Source organism: Mesoplodon bidens (assembly GCF_964165515.1).
Source record: "Mesoplodon bidens genome assembly, chromosome: 14".
Taxonomy (NCBI): domain Eukaryota; kingdom Metazoa; phylum Chordata; class Mammalia; order Artiodactyla; family Ziphiidae; genus Mesoplodon; species Mesoplodon bidens.
The window spans coordinates 68,972,995-68,995,910 of record NC_138170.1 but is presented as its reverse complement, the minus strand read 5'-3'; the positions used below and the strand labels follow the sequence as shown (position 1 = coordinate 68,995,910).

The 22,916-nt window shown below is 38.3% G+C and overlaps 1 protein-coding gene across 2 annotated transcripts in view; it reads right to left on the bottom strand.

Annotated features, from left to right (window-relative positions):
• ASXL2 (ASXL transcriptional regulator 2) overlaps positions 1-22,916 on the bottom strand; it is a 131,051-nt gene that overhangs the window by 86,258 nt on the left and 21,877 nt on the right. Inside the window, exon 2 of one of the 2 annotated variants that reach the window (XM_081253600.1) lies at positions 1,306-1,388. The exons of the other annotated variant lie outside the window; for it this stretch is intronic. Coding sequence (XP_081109726.1) covers positions 1,306-1,388 — 83 coding nt within the window. The remainder of the gene's footprint in view (positions 1-1,305; positions 1,389-22,916) is intronic. 2 annotated transcript variants of the gene reach the window in all.

Here is a 22,916-nt window from a genome sequence, read left to right as displayed (position 1 = left end):
GAAGACAATTTTTCCACGAACTGGGGCAGAGGGTGGGGTGGGTGGGGGATGATTTCGGGATGATTAAAGCACATTACATTTATTGTGCACTTTATTTCCATTATTACATTGTAATATATAATGAAATAATTGTACAACTCACCTTAATGCAGAATCAGTGGGAGCCCTGAGCTTGTTTTCACTTGTCACTCACTGATAGGATTTTGATATGAGTCTGCAAGCAATTGATTTATTATGGTCTCTGTGCAGTCAAACCTCTCTGCTAATGATACTCTGTATTTGCAGCCGCTCCCCAGCACTTGCATCACAGCCTCGGCTCCACCTCAGATCATCAGGCATTAGATTCGCATAAGGAGCGTGCAACCTAGATCCCTCGCATGAGCTGTTCACAGTAGGGTTCGCGCTCCTATGAGACTCTAATGCCGCCGCTGATCTGACAGGAGGCAGGGCTCAGGCGGTAATGTGAGCGATGGGGAGCAGCTGTAAATACAGATGAAGCTTCGCTCGCTCACCCGCCGCTACCTCCTGCTGTGCGACCCAGTTCCTATCGGCCATGGACCACTAGCGGTCTGTGGCCCGCGGGGTTGGGGACCCCTGCACTACACCACCTCCAGGTGAGAACAACTAGTAGCACTGTAACCTTTTTCTCTTAATGAAAATATCTCTAATGTAGACACCAGGATTTCTGCCTTAACATATAAAATATATTGAACATAATTTTAATATTTCTTGACGGCAGAGGATCTTGACTATGAACAGTGACTATTATGTGCTATTGTAATATAATAAAGCTCTTAGAAATTAAAGTGTGTTTTATCTTTGGTCCTATATTAATTGACCTCAGGCTGTTTTATTTGAACACAGTAAGACTATTACTTGAAACACATACTGCTTTATGTATCTTTTCCATTTAATTCTTTTTGGCCAAGGTTATTTTTTCCTAGAATGTTTACATCTACCATTCTCCCTGAACTAGAGGACTTTTTAATTTGCTAATGACTAAGCTTATTAAATCAAAAGCCTGAACTGATACATGAAGGCTTGAAGATGGCTCCAGGCCTTCCTAAGAATTAAAGTGCATGGGTGTGGAGATAGCTACCTTCTAAGAATTTTTTTCTAACTTACTTTTGGTTTTGTAACTGTGCTATGACTAAAAACTCCAAAGATCTGAGCTGAATAAATCATAAATTAACAAAGCAGTTATTACTAAATAATCAATCTTCAGGACTAAAGTAGACTGCTATATACTACAAAATATTCTAATCAAGTATTATAATCATTACTAATAATACTTAAATAACTCACCTGATTTCTTTTAGTCCTTCTCTCTGGATAACTTGAAGAATTTCTTTATGACTCATGGGTGTATTGGGATATTTTTCTAAGACCTGAGAAACAAGTATATAATAGTAAATTATTTCTTATTTTAATTTCTTACTATAATTACATATATAAATTATATTTATTATAGCTATGTATGAATTTCCTCCAGCATATACAAATCCAGAGACTTTTCATCCCTTAAATTTTCGGATAATAAGTGGAAAATTAATGAAATGTAAATAGGATATTCTCTCCTTCAGTCACAAACCGTAAGTCAAATCCTGAAGCAGAAATTGATCAAAAAAGATCAGATTAATAATTCAATTATTATTAATGCATAATATGAAATTATGTTTACTTTCTGCCTCCACTCCCTCATCACATGACTACCTGTGGACTTACTGGAAGCACCTTAAAGATTATCCATCTTTATTACACCTCCAAACAAAGCCTAGTACATCTTGGTTGCTCAGTAATTTCTTAACCAAAACAAAAGAACAATACAGTTATAATGAAATTAAAATGGTAACCGTGTTCTGGTTCTGGTAAAGATGATGTAATAAGCATAAATTATCCTGTCTCTCCCGAATACAACTAAAAACCTGGACAGAATGCATGGAGCAGCTATCTGAGGACTCTGAAAATGGTAGCAGTTGGTTTCAGGGAGGAAACCAAAATTAGAAGTACTACTAACCCAGCAATGAGTTTCCTGGTTTTGTTTCCCCTAGGATCACTCAGCCTAGACTCAAGGGCAGTCCAAACTCAGAACTGCACAGTAAGTGCAGACAGAAATTGCTCCAAGAGAAGTCTTCTCTCTTTTTTGCCTGAAAAGCAGTAAAGGGGGCCCCTAAAAGGGAGGACGATCCTCTGAGGTTTTTTTTCCCTTTCTCTCAGACGCTGCCCCCAAGCAATCCAAAGGCAGCAGCTGTGGCAGTGATGATACCAGCAGTGGCTGGACAGGGACCTAAAACTTCAAGAAAGCGGATCTCTTCCGATCCCATGAGTGTGGAGGGAATTCCCATGGTTTATATTCTATCTCCACCATCCTGTTGCTTGGCATCAAAGGTAGATGCAGTTGTGGAAGTGTGCAGCAAAACACCAAAATGAAAACCTTAGTTATCTAGCCATAGGACAAGGAAGAAGTGTCTCTAAGAGCCAGAAAGTGTCAGGGAACTTGCAAAGAGAAAGGAGCTCAAGAAAGTGACACCATGAAGTTCTATAAACACTCCTGGGGTCACCCAAGAATTATGCCTATGTGGATCTGACCCTTAACATACTATCAGGTTCCCAAATTTGCCACTCGGTGGTGTACATGCAGGACAGATAGAAACAAAGGCTTTGAAAACTAGTCATTGGAATTTTAGTGCACAGAAAGGTAGGCAGAAACTTATGACCTGAACCTAACAAGACCAAATGCCCACTTAAAAAAATCCTCCCATCCCTAAAAATAAAGTAATAACAACAACAACATTCTCCATAGCATTTAAATGAGACAGAGTATCATAACGTTAACAACAAAATGTCTAATATATGATCCAAAATTATTTGACATATGAAGAACCAGGAAAATCTCAATAACTCACAAGAGAAAAGACAACCTACACACAACAAACCCAAGATGCTACAGCCTCTGGAATTTTCAGACAAAGACTTTAAGGCAGCTACTACAACCATGCTTCAAGAAGCCAGGAAGATGATTCTTGGGGGAAAAAAAAAAATAGTTAAGAGTCTCAGCAGAGAAGTAAGATTCATTACATTATTGTGTGTGTGCCTGTGTGGTGTATAAAGCAAACAAAAATTTAAGACTAAAAAACACAATATCCAAAGTAAACCCAAAATTCTCTGGAGGGGCTTGACTGTAGAAGGGAGATAACAGAGGAGAGAATCAGTAAACCTGAAGACAGAGCAATAGAAACTATCCAATCTGATGAACAGAGAGAAAAATGATAGAAAAAATAAATGAACAGAGCCAATGGGACAATATCAAAAGGTCTAACATTCATGTCATCAGAGTCCCAAAAGGAGAAGATAAAGAGTAGCACGCAGAAAACATATTTAAAGAAATAGCAGCAGAAAACTTCCCAAATTTGGTGAAAGATATACACTTACAATTTCGAGAGAATCAATGAATCTCAAACAACATAGATTCAAAGAAACCTGTACCCAGATAATTTTTAATTAGCATTTCATCATCATCAGTAATCAAATTACATCATCAGTAATCAAATTAATTTAATTACATCATCAATAATCAAATTACTGAAAACTAAAGAAAATTTTAAAATCTTGAACGCAGCCAAGGAAAAACAACATTCCACTTAGGAGAAAAACAATTCCAGTGACTGTGGGTTTCTCATCAGAAACTATGGAAGGCAGAAACAGTGAAGAACATTTTTAAGTGCTGAAAGACAAGGACTTAATTCCAAAATTCCTATCTAGCAAAAATATCCTCCAAGAATGAAGTGGAAATCAAGACATTCTTAGATTAAAGAAAAACGAAGAGTATTTGCCACTAACAGACTTCTATTTTATTTTATTTATTTTTAAATTTATTTATTTATTTATTTATTTATGTATTGGCTGTGTTGGGTCTCCATTGCTGCCCGCGGGCTTTCTCTAGTTGCAGTGAGCGGGGACTACAGTCCGTTGTGGTGCGAGGGCTTCTCATTGTGGTGGCTTCTCTTGTTGTGGGGCACGGGCTCCAGGCGCGCAGGCTTCAGTAGTTGTGGCACACAGGCTTAGTTGCCTCCGTGGCATGTGGGCTCTTCCTGGACCAAGGCTCGAACCCGTGTCTCCTTGCACTGGCAGGCAGATTCTTAACCACTGCGCCACCAGGGGAGTCCTAACAGGCTTACTTTAAATTGACTTCTTATAAGTCAATTCTGGTTTCTTTCCTTTTTTTTCTTTTTTAAATCCAAATTTTAGGCAGAAACTCTCTTATACCTAAATCACTTTCTATTCTTAGAACCCTTGGCAATTAATAAATGCAAGTGAAAGCTAAAATTGAACCAATTCTCAAGAATCTATACTATACTATCAAAAGAATATCCATTAGTACAGCAAGTCAAAGACAACAGAAACAGGAGTTGTGTAATAGAAAACACTTGAAGTCAGATATCCTAGATCAGCCAGTAAGGTATCAAAATGTGATGTCAACAACTACCATTTATAAAGAAGACACAAACAAGTGCTGATCATTCTCTCAGTTAAACGTCTAAGCAACCTTAAAAGACAAGCCTTATTACCCTCATTTAAAAAGTGGGATAACTAATGCTCAATAAGCAAATTTCCAAACATAATGCAGCAAGACAAGTGGCAGTCGGAATTCAAACTCAGGTCTATCTTGCATCCTACAGCTCACTGTGTCCTGGTCTGCATCTCTTTTTTCATTTGTTTAATCATAAAACCCAGCAAATATATTTGTTTGTCATCTTCCCTGAGCTCTATGCTACATCAGATAAATGTTATTAACCTTTCCCTCCTTAGACACTGCTCTCTCCAGACATTTTTTTCCAAAATGTTTCTTCTTGGTCTTTTTCTGTGGCCATCCCTTAAATACTTTACAATCATCATTTTGCAGCTTTTGCTTTTCACTCCAACCCTCCCTGAATAAAATCATCCATTCCCAAGACTTCATCAATCATCCCTATTTTGATAAATGAAAAGAAGCAGCACAGTCCGTTTACAACTGCTTTTAAACATCAACCTTGGATGTTCCATCGCAAACTTAACATGTCCAAAATTTAACTTACTACCTTTATCCAAATTAAGGCCCATAAAGAAAACTGGACCTGTATTTACTGTCTATATACTATTATAAAATTGTGTAAAATTACTGAAAATGAAAAAAAATACACCATGGACATGGGCAGATAGCTCATAAAAGAGTTAAAACAACTGGATAAAAGACATATGAAAAAATATTTGCATACTGAAATGCTTACAGATGAAATTATATGATGTTGGGGATTTGCTTCAAAATTATACAAGAAGAAATTTAGATAGGAGTTTAAGTATTGCAAGACTGGCTATAAGTTGATAATTACAGAAGCTACAAGATGGGTACAAAGATACTGTTATATTATTGTTGGGTTTTGTGTACACATTCAATATCCCATAATAATAATTTATGGGAAAAACGATATTGAATGTCTGACTTCACTAACAATTAAAAAAAAATCACTTTTCAGGGCTTCCCTGGTGGCGCAGTGGTTAAGAATTTGCCTGCCATTGCAGAGGACACGGGTTCGAGCCCTGGTCTGGGAAGATCCCACATGCCGTGGAGCAACTAAGCCCGTGCGCCACAACTACGGGGCCTGCGAGCCACAACTACTGAAGCCACATGCCACAACTACTGAAGCCTGCATGCCTAGAGCCTGTGATCTGCAACAAGAGAAGCCACTGCAATGAGAAGCCCGCGCACCGCAATGAAGAGTAGCCCCCGCTCACCACAACTAGAGAAAGCCCGCGCGCAGCAACGAAGACCCAACGCAGCCAAAAATTAATTTAATTAATTAATTTTTAAAAGACTTAAAAAGCATTGGTGTGGGTATAAGTGAGGCTTTATATTTAGTTGCTATTCCAGGCCAATTCACTTCCAACACACAACTCCTTCTCAAACAGCCCATTTGGTTACTGGAAGAAAACATACTACCACTGGAGTCTAAGAACTCTATTGCTACAACTTCTGCTTAGGAAAAGTGGGAAGATATAGAGGTTTTTGTAAACCATACTGAAAAACACTGGAGTTGATACAAGAAAAACACTTTGTGCAGTAGATGTTATGCTTGCCTTAATCAAAAAATAGAAGGGATTTCTAGGGAAACTGATATAATCATCCACCTGGCAATTAAATTTTACTCTGTTGCTATCATTAGGAAGTCCTGAATACTAAAATGTATGACACAAATTTACGTAATACTACAAATGTGGGATTTGCTTTATTTTCTTCCACATATCAAGTTTTTATAACAAATACTCCATACCAGCATACAATGGATTGACTAAGACTCAGTTTTGGTGGCCTCTGTAAAGGATGTTATTAACATTATCAAAGGGTTTCAGTTGGGGGGAAAAGTTTAATCGATGCAAAATATGAAAGTGCTTCAAAGTGTATAGAGCTCAAATAGCCTGCACATAATAGCTCTAAGACATAATATTGATGACTAAAAGCTCTCCATCTTAATCCTTCATCTGTATAATGAGGGTAGTAACACCCTCATAGATAGCAACATGAAGTAAAACATTCTGCAGTATTCTTAACTTAGCACCAGTGACATAAATGGTAGCTTCTGTTATTACTAATAAATTATATGACAAAGATCTTTTCCAGTTCACATTTGATATCCTGATCTAAAATTTCACCAGTGTTCTTAAGGGGGATGAAAAATACAAAAGATAGCATGCTTTTCTCCGGCTGCCCCTTTGATTTTTCCACTATTTTTTTCACAAGTAGTTAACAATGCCCTATACTGCCAATAATACTAAACATTAGACAAAAACTAAAATTTACAAAAGTATGGAACAGTTTTAAGTTAAATGCCAAGACTTCAGTCCCTACAGGGGATTGAAGTCACTTATATGTTCTTTAAATCCTATTTACATTACAGATATCCAAATATAAAGACTAGATATTAAGCTATTCTGCAAGAAAAACAAGCATAAAATATCACAGAATAAGGTACTTACATTCATAGGCAAAAATATTTTGATTAATTCATCATAATGAGGAAGAATATCAGAGTTCAAATCCCAACTCTACCAGAAAGTGGTGATGAGCAAACTGGGGAATATGGCTGCCCTACTGTGCATCTGAACCGGTGGCTTTCTGTCCAAGAAGCTACAAAATGGAAATTAATAAAAATTTCTCTGGCATATCAAACCTTAATTGAAAGGTAACTATTAATCCACTATCAGAATGAACTCTATTTAGAATTTAAAACATTTATATTATCCATGGTAATGGTAATAATAAAAATATTTTGATTTATTATCTAGAGCAAGGAATTACTTTATTTTAATATGGTTGAATTTTACTATTTATAATAAAAATACTTAAGTATGCTGATATAGGACATTAAGCTATTGGAAATAGAGACCTAAAATTTCTGTGTGCCTTTTTAATGAAAATTAATTTCATTGATTTTCTAGGTATACTATTTTTTCAAGAAATAAAATAGAAGAAACCAGTTAGTTAAAACTGCTTAAGGGATGTTTACTTTCCTTAAAAAAAAAAAAAAGTTTATGACTAGTACCTTTACATACTAGGCATTTGAAATTAATTTTAATTTAGAAAATTATTTATGCTAAATTTTCTCAATATTTAAAACTATAAATCATTTAGTTTGGGAGAGAAAGAGAAATGTTTTTCAATTAAAGACTTAAGTATTCTACTTTTTAACTTTTTAGTATGAACATTTTAAAACATATACAAAAGTAGAGAGGGACTTCCCTGGCGATTCAGTGGTTAAGACTGCACTTCCACTGCAGGCGGTGCAGGTTCGATACCTGGTCGGGGAACTAAGATCCCACGGGCCTTGAGGTGCGGCCAAAAAAATTTTTTTTTAAATTGTTTTGAAAAAAAAAATTATTGGGAACACTGCAATCAACAATTGTCAACACATGGCTTACTCTGTTTCATCTATACCTCCAGCCACTCTACCTCTAAAAAGTGGATTATCCTGAAGCAAATCTTAAATATTTCATTCATAAATACTTTAGTACAGATCTCTAAAAAAGGGTAAGGACTCATTTTTTAAAAAATAAAAATACCATTTTATACCTTAGAATGTAACTATAGTTCCTTCATTATCAAATTATTTACACAATGTCCTCAATTTTCATAGGGGGAAAAACACTTTTAACAGTTAGTTTGTTCAAATCAGTATGCACAGAAGACCGACACATACCACATTTGGTTAACACATGTCTTAAAGTCTCTGTTAATCTATGGATTTCTCCTTGTTTTCTTCCAATTTACTTACTGAAGAAACCAAGAAAACTGTACTGTAGTTTCCCACATTCTGTATTTTGCTAATTGTATGGTACTCTGTCCCTCATATTTCCTGAAAATTAGAATTACCTAGAGGACTGCTCAGATTCAGATTTTATTTTACCAAAAGAACTTCACAGACAGTGCTGTTTACTTCCCATCCCCCTCCCCCCACCCCACACACGTGAGAACACACAAAATATCTGTGGTCTCTTTTTTGAGATGTCAAGATGAATCAGGCGGACAGATGTCCTCCTGATCCACCCATTACAAAGTTTCCCATCAGCATTCCAACCAAATTGCTTTAGTAACCACTGATTAGTAGCCACTATTCAGACTCATTATTTAGGTGTTGAAAATGGTGATAGCCTATCTTTCCTTCTTCATTTATAAGGTAGAATCCTTCTAAAAATAAATGCTTTCCTCCATCTACTAGTCGGTTATCTGAAGTACATACAGCTCATATAGAAAAAAGCAGGATAAGTGCTTGATTCTGTCCTATTTATTAATTACCAGAATAATTAGCTAGTTTTTCTAGTATACTCCAAAGGTGAACGGGGCTTTTTTGTTTGTTTATCTGACACACCATTAGGGATATTATGAATACCATTTTATGGAATACCATTATGAATTTTAATATATTTTTGTGCTTTAATTACTGTATTTCCTCACTTGTAAACTGGTTATTCATAACCACTGTCTGCTTGTATATATACCACTTGTATGAGCTCTAGTTTTCATATTAAATTATTAAATATATTAAAACTTTTAGGGCTTCCCTGGTGGCGCAGTGGTTGAGAGTCCGCCTGCCGATGCAGGGGACACGGGTTCGTGCCCCTATCCCGGAAGATCCCACATGCCGCGGAGCGGCTGGGCCCGTGAGCCATGGCCGCGGAGCCTGTGTGTCCGGAGCCTGTGCTCCACAACGGGAGAGGCCACAGCAGTGAGAGGCCCGCGTACAGCAAAAAAAAAAAAAAAAACTTTTACTGTCACATTTACTGCAAATACTTTTTTCCCTTTTATTCTCACCTTTTCATTACTGTTTTTTCCATGGAGGCTTTTATTAGTTTCATGTATTATAACTCACTGGTCTTTTCTTTTGATTTCTTTTAGCATGTCTATGTTTAAGTGCAGTTTACCTCCCTTCAATAGCTTAATATTCCTCCATCTTTCCATTTACAATTAACTCTTTTAATTATAAGAAATTGTACATAAACAGTGAGAAAAAATGTAGAGACACTAGAGAAACCCAAGAGGGAGAGGTGGAGAGGAAAACAAAATGGCCACATATATTTCTGAGCAAAAATACCATACTCCATTACCATTACAATACTATTACTGTATAGCTATTACTATTACATTATTTTACCAGGAGTTAATTTAAGTGGAAAGACTATAGTAGTTTCACAAAACATTTAGTTTACTCTAACCACAGGAGGGCAGTGTTTATCAAACAAAAAATCATTCCATTGGAATTGTTCATTAATCTACAAAACAATTTTTAGGAACTATTTTATGACAAACTGAATAACTGTTCAGAAGAATTAAAATCAACACTATACAGAATTAAAGTACGATAAAATAATTTTTTTAAGTGTACCTAATACAACTATTTCTTTACTTGTAGATTCTTACATCCAGCTAAGAAAAGGATACAAAACTTATACTTCCTGAGTATTCAAGAATAATGTAAACAGCTCCTAAATTTGGGTTCGATTCTCACCTAAATAACAGCAGTATTTCAATTACTGCTGCACTTACGAGTTCATTACATTCATATACACAGATATGTAGAAGCTAACTTTTGTGTAGTCTGGAAAATTTTATTTTACATTTAAAATATACATATAAAAACACGGTAATCTTGGGACTTCCCTGGTGGTCCAGTGGTAAAGAATCCACCTTACAACGCAGGGGACGCGGGTTCGATCCCTAGTCGGGGAACTAAGATCCCACATGCCGTGGGGCAACTAAGCCTGCGTGCCACCACTACTGAGCTCTCGCTTCCCAACTAGAGCCCGCGTGTCACAAACTACAGAGCCCACGTGCCCTGAAGCCTGAGTGACACAACTAGAGAGAGAAAACCCACACGCCACAACTAGAGAGAAGCCTGCGCACCACAACGAAGAGCCAGCGTGCAAGCAACCAAGACCCGACACAGCCAAAAATAAATTAAATAAATAAATAAATAATAAATCTTAAAAAATAGACATGGTAATCTTTACAGATTTAAATCAGTGTCATATGACTTATTTACTGTCCAAAAGCTTTAATTTAATGTCACAGTAGTGAATGAGGTCCCCCAGGAAACATGCAGAATGAGAAGTGATGAGACTATGCTACAGAACAAATATGCCAATGTTGAAAAGTCAGGGAAGAAAAACTAGCAAACAAACTAAGGAGGAATAGGAAGAAAAAAGAGAATATATGGTGCCTCAGAAAAGACGAAAGCATTTTAAAAAGGATAAAGTGGTTAACAATGTCAAAAACTGCCAGAGGTTGAGATAGCAACTTCAAAGTCTACTGTATTTAGCAACAAGCAGCTCTTCGCTTTACAAGTTCAGATTCCATTTAATCAGGTGGGAAGAAATCAAGCTTATTGGCAGGGGCGGCGGGGGGGTGTCAGCACTCAAGGGAGGTCCAGAGGTGGCAACAAGGAGTTAAAACAACTCTTCCCAGAACAGTGAAGGAAAATATGGAATCAAAGAATAATTGTTTTGTCAAATGGACCTGAACAAGTTTCACTGAACCAGGATAAAAGGAAACAGAGGTATCCCTAGCTGTACTGACTCTCCCCATGTCAATACCAGAGGCAAATAGACTCAGAGTTTGACAAATCTCTCTTTATCCAAACTTGTGCTACTTATAATTTGACACTACGAAACAAATGAATTCAGAGGATGCAGTATCCCTCACCTACCTAAGGATGCAGTATCCCTCACCTACCTAACTCACTAAACAAAACTTAGTAGGAGGAGTTCAGGAGCTGAACAGATAATAATAAGGAAGCATGGAATTGAGACGTAAGGAATACGGATAGAGCCAAATATCTGAAAAGGAAAGAGGGAAAAGGACCTTACCTGGCTGCTGAGCAGTATCTGTTGATCACTAACTACCTCTGTCCTGAGATGCACTCCTCTGTTCAGCTTCTGTGACACCAGACTCTCCTTGTTTCCCTCCTACCTCTCCATCAGCAACTCTTCATTCTCCACAATCTCTGAATGTTGATCCTTCTCAAGATTCTCTTCTTGTCTCAATTTCTACTCTCCTTGGGCATTTTCATCCTCCCATGGTTTCCAAAAATAATTATGCTCCTACAGCAGAATTCCATACCCCCCAGTAGTGCTTATCACACTGTATTTATGATAATTGCATTTTAAATCATCTGTCTTGCCCACTGGTACATAAGCTGCACGAGGACTGGGACCACCTGTCTTGTTCACCTAGCGCCCCTTAGTGCCTATCACAGGATAGGTCTAAAACATGTGATGGTTGCCTGGTGGAATCAGGAACACAGGGAGCAACACTGGCTTTAGACAAGAGTAAAAATGCCTCTTTCTTTCTTTCTTTCTTTCTTTTTAACAAAAAAGAAGGCTGAAAGGTGAGTGCAAAAGCAAATATGTTTGTAGATTCAGGGGCAGAAACTTGAAGGTAAGAATGGACTGAGACTATTCAAATACATATCTATACAGAAAGGTAGCTACGGATATCCAGAGATTACAGAGGCTGGCTTTGTAAGCTCAGGGGTATAGCTTTACCTAAAGGTCCTTCAATTCTGAACAGCTCTATCAAGTCATTCTGATCTGCTTAGCTTAGATTCTCTTCACCTGATTATCCAACAATGTTATGCACACCCCCTGGTTCAAAAAAAAAAAATTCTCAGCACCTAATTCTCCCAAAACTCTGAAGAATTAATAATAGTAACAGTTAATACTAATCTAGCACTTAAATGCCAGGTACTGTTCTAAGTACTTTACATATATTAGCTCATTTAATCTCTACAATAAGTCTATGAGGTAGATAACCATTATGGCATTTTCTTCAGATGTGAAGACTGAGGCACAGAGAAAATAAGTAACTTGCCCAAGGTCACATCAGCTAATAAGTGATGGAAGACAAGCTTCTTTGCTCCTAAGCATTAAGCTATACTGCCTCTCAATCAGATACATCCATTACATCCATACTACTCCTAAAATTAACTCTTACTGTAACAAACATTTACTAAGTGCTTCGTAAGTGCCAAAAACTGGAGATACAAAGATGAATGAGAAACAAGCCCTGCAGTTCACAACTAGGGTAGAGAGCAAGTAGGGGAAGGGAAAAATGGACAACTGTAATATGAGAGAAGAAATACTGAAAAGATACATAAAGAAACAAAGGTAAAGAAGATTTAACTCTTCCTATTATGCAATATTTCAAATACAGGAAACTTACAAAATAATAAAACACTTATGTATCAACTAACAAGCTTTGTCAAATCCACAAACGGAAATGAGTAGAAATGTTCTATACCTTGATTAGGTAGGTGGTGGTTACACGGGTGTATACATTTGTCAGAAAGAAGTCAGCTGTATGCTTAAAATGTATTGTATTACATGGAAATTATACCTCAATAAAGCTGGCATATACCTCAATAAGTTGATATTTAAAGAAATTAAAACAAAATGTAGGAATAGTGAAAAATTTACCACACTCCCTGAAATTCAAGAGAAGCACAAATTAAGGGAAAAATAAATTTGAAAACGGTTTAGGATGGAAGTTATGATTTGTATTAAACTCAACTTACTCATATCTGAGAATCAGACTGTTTTAATACCTTAAATGATCAGAACAACAGAGGCAGTGAAGAGGGTTGGGGGCTGGTAGGTAGGGGAAGTGAGAAGAAGAAAGAATATAAGTTCTCTGCTTGCTAAATAAATAAATAAATCCTTAGAGTAAAAGATATCGCATCCATTGTATCCAACAAACAAAAATAAAAATAGGATGCCAAGAAATGGTGGAAAATATATAGCAAGTCCTTGCTTTTAGAGGTTAGTATTCTAGTGGTAGAAACAGACGATAAATATGTAAGCAAAAAAATTTTTTTTCTGATTGTGATAAGTACAATAAAATAAAACAGGGTGACAATTGACAGTGAATGGGAAGAGAGAGGGTTCAACTGGGTAGTCAGGCTCAATGACCATGCAACATTTAAGCTGAGAACTGATTGACAAGTTGCCAGGCATGGGAATATTTAATATCTATTTGATTAGTTTAGCTCAAAGAAGTTTTAGTTTATGTAGTCACATGGAAAATAAAATTCAAACCTAATAATAAGTATTTCATCAGGGTGGTTTCACTTACAAAACAAATGAACAAAAACCAGGTAACATGTTAAAAAAAAAAAGCATAAAATAAAATGTTTCATTCCCCTCATCTTCCATCCCTTCCCATTCTCCCCTAGCTCCTCCCCCATGTCCCATCTCCCTCCCATTCTCGCCCATCCCCTCCTCAGACATGTATTAGTTTCCTGTGTATCCTTCTAGCATTAAAGCAATCATAAACAAACACAAATATATTTTTTTCTCACTTTGGCAAACAAAAGGCAGCAAGGCATATACAATATTCCAATACATGACCTTTTTCATTTAATACATCTTGGAGGTCTTTAGGTTTATATAAAAAGGTTTTTTTACAGCTGCATAATATTCCATTATATGAAAATACCATAATTTATTCAACCAGTCTTCTTTTTTTTTCTTTTTTTTTTTTTTTGCGATACGCGGGTCTCTCACTGTTGTGGCCTCTCCCGTAGCGGAGCACAGGCTCCGGACGCACAGGCTCAGCGGCTATGGCTCACGGGCCCAGCCGCTCCGCGGCATGTGGGATCTTCCCGGACCGGGGCACGAACCCGTGTCCCCTGCATCGGCAGGCGGACTCTCAACCACTGCGCCACCAGGGAAGCCCTCAACCAGTCTTCTAATGATGGACTGGGGGGCTGCTTCCCTTCTTTTGTATAGTATACAGCAGAAACAACTGGTACCCTGTATCACGACTCCTCAGCCCACGGATGAACTCAGCTTCAGTTGCTGTAGGCAATTCCCACTTAAACTCACAGTGTCCACCTCATGCTGATAGTAGCCTATCTCAAGGTTCCATAAGTCTCTCCACTTTCCTGCCTCAGGAACTTCTCCTACACCAAGGGAGCCCAAAAAGCAACAGGGCAGTCCAGAAGAGCAAGGGAGTTAGCAACCTTACTGGAGTTAGCAATTTTAATCCAACTGCTGGGGAAAGTGGAGTTGCTATTGAATAAATGTTCCAGATCCTATCTTAAACCACCCCGTACATGTACAATAAGCCCACAAATGAAGAAGTTGTGGTGACAAGGATAAAGGTTATGCATGAGCCCATCAGCATAGCCTTCTTCTCTCAAAACTGACACAGCTTAGCTACTGTTGCTGCTGAGTGTCCACAACTTGTCATCAGCAAAGGCAAACTCTGAGCCCCCTATTTGTTACAATCCTTCAAAGAGATGAGCTAAGCATTTGGATGGCAAGTTGACTACACTGGACCTCCTCCACCCTGAAGGGGCAGCAATTTGTCCTTACTGGCACTGACAACCATTCTGATAAGTTTGCCTTCCCTGCCTTCAGTGCCTCAGCCAGCACCACTATCCAAATGTACCTAAGTTTACAAACATGGGGCAAACACTGCCTCAGACCAAGTGACTCTTTTTTTACAATGAACAAAATTTAACAATGGGCAGTGAGCACTGATCTCACCATACACTATATCACCAAGAAGAAGTAAGCCTGAGAGAACACTGGAATGGCCTCCAAAATACAGTACAAAGGTGTGAACAGAAATAGGATTGGTTCCTATAACCCTAGTGAGCAAATAAAAGAACTCGTTTCCCATTCCTGCAACTTTAGGCTCTGCTAGAATTAGAGATCTTTATTCCCATGAGGAAACATTTTTAATCAGAGGGCTTTTAATCTGAATCTGAATTTAACAACTGTTGGTCACTCTGGGCTCCTCATGCTGATGGACCAGGAGGCAAAAAAAAGGAGTTACTATAATGTTGGCATAACTAACCGTACTAGTTAGGTGCTTCTCAGTGCTTCCAAGCCTGGTAATAACAGGCAACAGCAGCATAAGGCAAAGGCATGATAAGGGAAAGGCAAACAGGGACTCGTCCCTTCAGGAACGATCGTCTGGGTCACCCTACCAGGCAAGCAACCTAGATTAGCTGAAGTCTGGCCAAGGGTGAAGGAAATCTAGAACACATGGAATTGGAGGGAAATAATGAACCTATGGCCTTGGAACCAGGCATTGTAGCAGAGACTATAGCTTATTCCATTAAACGTCCTATATTAAGTCATTTTTAGAGACTGCTGCCAGCCTCTATCTTGAGAAGTTGGTAACAAGAGTGGGTTTAATATGGAGCGCTAGCTGTGTAAGGAATAAACCATAACAGAGTCTTCCAGTGTCCTGCAACACCCACACTGCCAACGTCCCACCTCTCCACATGCTGCTCTCTGTACCTGACATAACTCTCCGCTCCTTTCTATATCTGAAAGTTTATCTGTCATCTAACAAAACAACAAAACTTTTCAAAACTGGTGATACTCAATCCTTCGAGGGTTGAGTAAGACAGGCACTTACACACTACACAGCTGGGAAAGTAAACTAACACAACCTTCTGGAAAGCAATTTAGTGAACATGTGACTTGAAGGGTCTTTCAAAGAGTGACATCTTCTTACCCAGCAACTTTTCTTCTAGCAATCTACAAAAGCAAAATAACAGAAATACACAACAGAGCTAGGCACAAAGGTGATCACTGTAGTACTATTTCTAACAGTTGTAAAAATAAACAACTTAAATTCCCAATGTTAAGATAATAAAGCAAATCAACTTAACTCCCCTCATAAAGAGATCTGCAGTTCAGGAGCAAAGCAGAAACCACAAGCCTTTTTATCTTTATGGCCCTCCAGTTAGACAACACCTGAAACATAAGAGGAACCCAATAAATTATTTCTAAATTGAAAACAATGATATATTATGTTGTCATTAAAGGTATCTGTAAGCAGAGCTTTCAGTGATGAGGAAACGCTTATGATATACAAAAACCACAAGCAAAACTGATTACACAATTAAGATTTCAGTTAAGGAAAAAACACAAGGATTAGAAATAAATGTCAAAATGTTGATGGTATTACCTTAGATCAGAGTTATTAACTTACAGTCTAGGCCCATAGGATACACAGCTGGCTTCAGGATTCCATGAACTCCTTTGGAGTTATGTATTTAGTGTCTGTACCTTTCTCTGGAGAGAAGATTCACAGCTTTCATTAAATTCCAAAAGGAAACTTTGACCCTGAAATGACTAAGAATATGCCTCTATGTGATAGAATTAATTTTAAGATTTTTTTTTTCCTGCTTCTTTACACTTCTGTTTTTAAACTTTCCACAAGGTACATTACTAGCCAGATAATCAAGGGGAAAGAAAAGGGGAAATTAGTTAAAAGTGTCCATAGTTCACAAAAATAAACAATCCCTAACCAAAAAATTAAAAGACCTGCATATTGAGACATTTCCTTAAAACATTTCTATCAGCTCAAAACATGTAATTTTCGGGCTTCCCTGGTGGCGCAGTGGTTGAGAGTCCGCCTGCCGATGCAGGGGACATGGGTTCGTGCCCCGGTCCGGGAAGATCCCACATGCCGCGGAGCGGCTGGGCCCGTGAGCCATGGCCGCTGAGCCTGCGCATCCGGAGCCTGTGCTCCGCAACGGGAGAGGCCACAACAGTGAGAGGCCCGCGTACCGCAAAAAAACAAAACAAAACAAAAAAAAACATGTAATTTTCCTTTGCTTATATACACTTCTAATGTGCCCAACTCTTGTCCACATTGGAGGATCAAGATTTCATACAGGGTTCAGCCAACAAAGGAGAAGGAATAGGAGGAGGAAACCAAGGCTGGTAGTAGCACTCTATAAATATAACGTGTTACTACTACAAAAGAATTTCAATCGAAGAATTCTATGTCTAAGCTAAAAAGTAGGTTCCAAATTCTAGGGTTATTAGGCCATCCCTGAAAATTTTTCCAATAAAATTAAGTGGGCTAAACCATTCACTAAAAAATGGAATTGGGATAGCAATCATAGATCCTAATTAAAGTTAGGGTGCATCTCTTATCCCAACTTCCTATCTACTACAATTCTCACATATGATTACAAGACAGAAATAGGAGTATATGAATAATAAAACCAGTAAGCATGATTTCAAAGATATATCGAACTTTAAACTCTTCAAAAAAGTCTACTTTTTCTCCCAATCACTAATGGAATTGTTAGGAAAACTGCCTATGTATTAGGACACCTCAATAATTACAAAAACCACAAAGTGTTCAAACATGTTCTGATTCTTATGCAATAAAACCATAAATTACAAAAGCTAAAATAAGGGAATTCCCTGGCTGTCCAGCGCTTTCACTGCCAGGGCCCAGGTTCAATCCCTGGTGGGAGAACTAAGATCCCACAAGCCTCATGGTGCAGCCCCAAAAACAAAACAAAACAAAACAAAAACTAAAGTCATTAAAATTGTTTTTAATCCCTATGCCAAAAAAATCTTGGACCAAGAAGGAAAGCACAACTCTAATACTAGACCAAAGAAGTAAATGAAAGGTATAATTATGAAAAAGGAAGCAATTTATTATATGTAAATGTATTTCACTTATTCTCTTAAACTACTTGGGTTTTTTTTTACCATATTTAATTGATTTCAACAAATATCTGAACATATTCTATACTTCCATCACCTGAAAGTCATCTACAACATCCAAATTTATACTCTACTCTCAACATACTATCTTCACTGGATTAAGTTTAATCCAATTCCACTGTCTTTCAAAAATGATTCTCATGTACACCTTTGGTAACGTACCTATCTTCAGTTAAAATGCCCTTTTCTCCCCAGACCCATAAAATACTTAACTTTTCTCATGGGCGCAGACCCCTTTGAAAGTCTGATGAGAGCTATGAAGACTCTTCTCAGAAAAAAAATATATAATTTTTATGGTTAGTTTTTGCGAGTCCACAGACCCCATGAAGACTAAGGTAGATTTGTGTTTTTAGCAGCTTACCTACCATTCAACATTCTTTGGTAAAAGGCCCTGGTTTTCTTTTGGAGATTCACCACCTCCTCCATTCTCAATCTGTATGGTGGGAGCCAACACTAACAATAAAGCATGAAACCAACCTCTTGACCACAGTAACAGGTTTAGAAATGGGGACAACACTCAAACTAAGGCTAAAGGAGCAGAATAACAGGTAAAAGACTTTTTTTTTTTGCCCCAGCAACTACTGGACTTAAACTTGAATAGTGTGAGACTGAAGCTAACAGCTTTCTAACGCCCCCAAGACAAACAGAGAGAGAGGGAAAGAGAGAGAGAGAAACAAAATCTTGACAATGCGATTATTTAAAGACTGAATGCAAGCATACCTGAAGCTCTTCCTCCCTATTTTTCAGCAATAAACCAATAAATTCCCTTTTCTTCCTTCTACTACCTTGGGATAGGTTTTCTACTACTTTCAAAACAGTCCTGAGACAGAACTCATTCCTAGATCAAGACTAGGAACTCCTGAAGTAAATGACAAATCTATATTCTGAATCCATACACATGGGTTCATAACAGTAAAGCAAATTATGGTGAACATTGGCAACGATTAGCCTACTACTCACAAAAAGCTTTTAACCATACTATAGCCAAAAACAACAAAAATTTCACATGATATTTTTCATTTAAGCTTTGTAAACTACAGAACTATGTGACAAAATATTCCCAGAAACTAGCCAAAGCATCGCCTTGAAGCTACCAAGACAAGGCAATTGTCTTAGGACTGTAGAGTTTCCCAAATGTCGAATAGAATCTGGACTTCTACATCCTTGCTCAAAAGAACCAAGCTCAGGGGCTTCCCTGGTGGCACAGTGGTTGAGACTCTGCCTGCCGATGCAGGGGACACGGGTTCGTGCCCCGGTCCGGGAAGATCCCACGTGCCACAGAGCGGCTGGGCCCATGAGCCATGGCCACTGAGCCTGCGTGTCTGGAGCCTGTGCTCTGCAACGGGAGAGGCCACAACAGTGAGAGGCCCGCGTACCGCAAAAAAAAAAAAAAAAAAAAAGAGAACCAAGCTCAGATAAAAATCTCTCCTCATCCATGAAGTCTGCTAGCATTTCAGTGACACCCTTCCTTCTCAATTACCTTAGGTACTTAAAAAGGGTAATTTCAGCAATTTATTTTATATACATATATGTATGTGTGTATACATATATAAATCATTCCTAGTTATTTTAGTCTCTTACTCTTGTCTACACATAGTGAAATGCACTTATTCAGAGACAAAACAGTCAAGGTTTTATCTAAAAGAGAACTAGAGGGCTTCCCTGGTGGCGCAGTGGTTAAGAATCTACCTGCCAATGAAGGGGACATGGGTTCGAGCTCTGGTCCAGAAAGATCCCACATGCCGCGGAGCAACTAAGCCCGTGAGCCACAACTACTGAGCCTGCACTCTAAAGCCCGTGAGCCACAACTACTGAGCCCACGTGCCACAACTATTGAAACCCGCACGCCTAGAGCCTGTGCTCTGCAACAAGAGAAGCCACCGCAATGAGAAGCCCTCGCGCCACAACGAAGAGTAGTCCCCGTTCACCGCACCTAGAGAAAGCTTGCATGCAGCAATGAAGACCCAACACAGCCAAAAATAAAATAAATAAATAAATAACACATGCACCCCAATGTTCATAGCAGCACTATTTACAATAGCCAGGACATGGAAGCAACCTAAATGTACATCAACAGAGGAATGGATAAAGAAGATATGGTACATATATACAATGGAATATTACTCAGCCATAAAAAGGAATGAAATTGGGTCATTTGTAGAGATGTGGATGGACTTAGAGAGTGTCATACAAAGTGAAGTCAGAAAGAGAAAAGCAAGTATCGTATAATAACGCATATATGTGGAATCTAGATATAGATGATCTTATATGCAAAGCAGAAATGGAGACACAGACATAGAGAACAAATGCGTGGCTACCAAGGGGAAAGGGTGGGAGGAATTGGGAGACAGGGACTGACACACAGACATTATTGATACTATGTATAAAATAGACAACTGATGGGAACATAATGTGTAGCACAGAGAACTCTAACTAATGCACTGTTGTAACCTAAATGGGAGGGAAGTCCAAAAGGGAGGAGATATCTGTATGTATATGGCTGATTCATTTTGCTGTGCAGTGCAGACTAACACAACATTGTAAAGCAACCATACTCTGATAAAAATTAATAAAAGAAAAAACAAAAAAAATGGGCAAAGGACTTGAGTAAGACATTTCTCCAAAGAAGATACACTAATGGCCAAGAATCATATAAAAATAATCACTAATCATTAGGGAAATGCAAATCAAAACCACAATAAGGGGCCTCCCTGGTGGCGCAGTGGTTGAGAGTCCGCCTGCCGATGCAGGGGATACGGGTTCGTGCCCCGGTCTGGGAGGATCCCATATGCCGCGGAGCGGCTGGGCCCGTGAGCCATGGCCGCTGGGCCTGCGCATCCGGAGCCTGTGCTCCGCAACGGGAGAGGCCACAACAGTGAGAGGCCCGCATACCGCAAAAAGAAAAAAAAAAAAAAAAAAACCACAATAAGATGTCATCACACCCACTAAGATGGCTGCTATTAAAAGAAAAACAAACACAAAACAGGAAATAACAACTATTGGCAGGGATGTAGAGAAACTGGAACCCTGTGCATTGCTGATGGGAATGTAAAATGGTGCAGCTGCTATGGAAAACAGTTTGGTGGTTCCTCTCAAAAAATTAAAAATAGAATTATTATATGATCTAGCAATATCACTTCTGGTTATATATTTGAAACGATCAAAAGCAGGATCTCAAAGAGATCTGTGTACACTCATGTTCCCAGCAGTATTATTAAATAGCCAAAAGGCAGAAACAAACCAACTGTCGACTGACAGATGAATCGATTTTAAAATGTGGTATACACCTATGATGAAATTATTCAGACTTAAAATGGAAATTCTGACACGATACAACATGGATGAACCTTGAGGACATTACGCTAAATGAAATAAGTCAGTTATAAAAAGACAAACATTGCATGATTTCACTTATATGAGGTAAGATATTCAAAGAAATTGGAAGTAGAATAGTGGCTGTCAGGAACTGTGGGAAGGGGGGGTTGGGAAGTTGTTTAATGGTAGAGTTTCAGTTTTGCAAGATGAAAAAAGTTCTAGAGTTTATGCACAACTATGTGCACATACTTAACACTGTACACTTTAAAATGATCAAAATGGTAAATTTCATGTTATGTGTATTATACCACAATTTTTTTAAAGAGCAATGTGGATAGATAATAAATGTTAGTGGTAGAATCCCCAGGTGGTGGGTATATGGTGGGTATTCTCTGTAAAATTCATTCAAATTTGTTGTTTTAATTTTTTCACAATGAAATACTATGAGGAAAAAGAACAATGTAGCACTCTATGTGCAGATATGCAAAGACATTCAGACATTATTAAGTGAAAAAAGCAAGTTGCAGAATTATTGATACCATCTGACTCCTCAATTTGTGGGGGGAGGTGTTACATATATGTGAAGAAACTTTCTAGCCGTTTATCTTAGAAACCATTATCAGTGTTTTCCACTGGAAAGAGAGTTGGAGAGGTAAAAGTCTTTATACCCTTAAGTACTGGGGATTTTTGCCACACGCACCCATTACTTGTATACATATACATTTATACAGCCCTATAAATGTCAACCCTTCTGTAATTTGCTTTAATGTACAGTATGAAGCAGGGATATAAGTTTTTTTTCTCAAGATGATTAGATTTCAACATTACCTGTTTACTGAATTCTTAGATATACCTGACTGCCTTAGGGCTTTCACATCTATACTATTCACCAGTCTTTTCTAGTTCCACATCATTGCCATGTTGCTTTAATCACTGTATCTTTGCTATACATGTTAATCTCTAGTAATATAATTTATGCCTCACTACACTTCTTTAAAAAAATATATTCTACGGGCCTCCCTGGTGGCGCAGTGGTTGAGAGTCCGCCTGCCGATGCAGGGGATACGGGTTCGTGCCCCGGTCCGGGAGGATCCCATATGCCGCGGAGCGGCTGGGCCTGTGAGCCATGGCCGCTGAGCCTGCGCGTCCGGAGCCTGTGCTCCGCAACGGGAGAGGCCACGGCAGTGAGAGGCCCGCATACCGCAAAAAAAAAAAAAAAAAAATATATATATATATATATATTCTAGGGCTTCCCTGGTGGCGCAGTGGTTGAGAGTCCGCCTGCCGATGCAGGGGACACGTTCGTGCCCCTGTCCGGGAAGATTCCACATGCCGCGGAGCGGCTGGGCCCGTGAGCCATGGCTGCTGAGCCTGCGTGTCCGGAGAGGCCACAACAGTGAGAGGCCCGCGTACCGCAAAAAAAAAAAAAAAAAAAAAAAAAAAAAAAAAAATATATATATATATATATATATATATATATATATATATATGTATATATATTCTAACCCAAATGAACTTTTGATTTG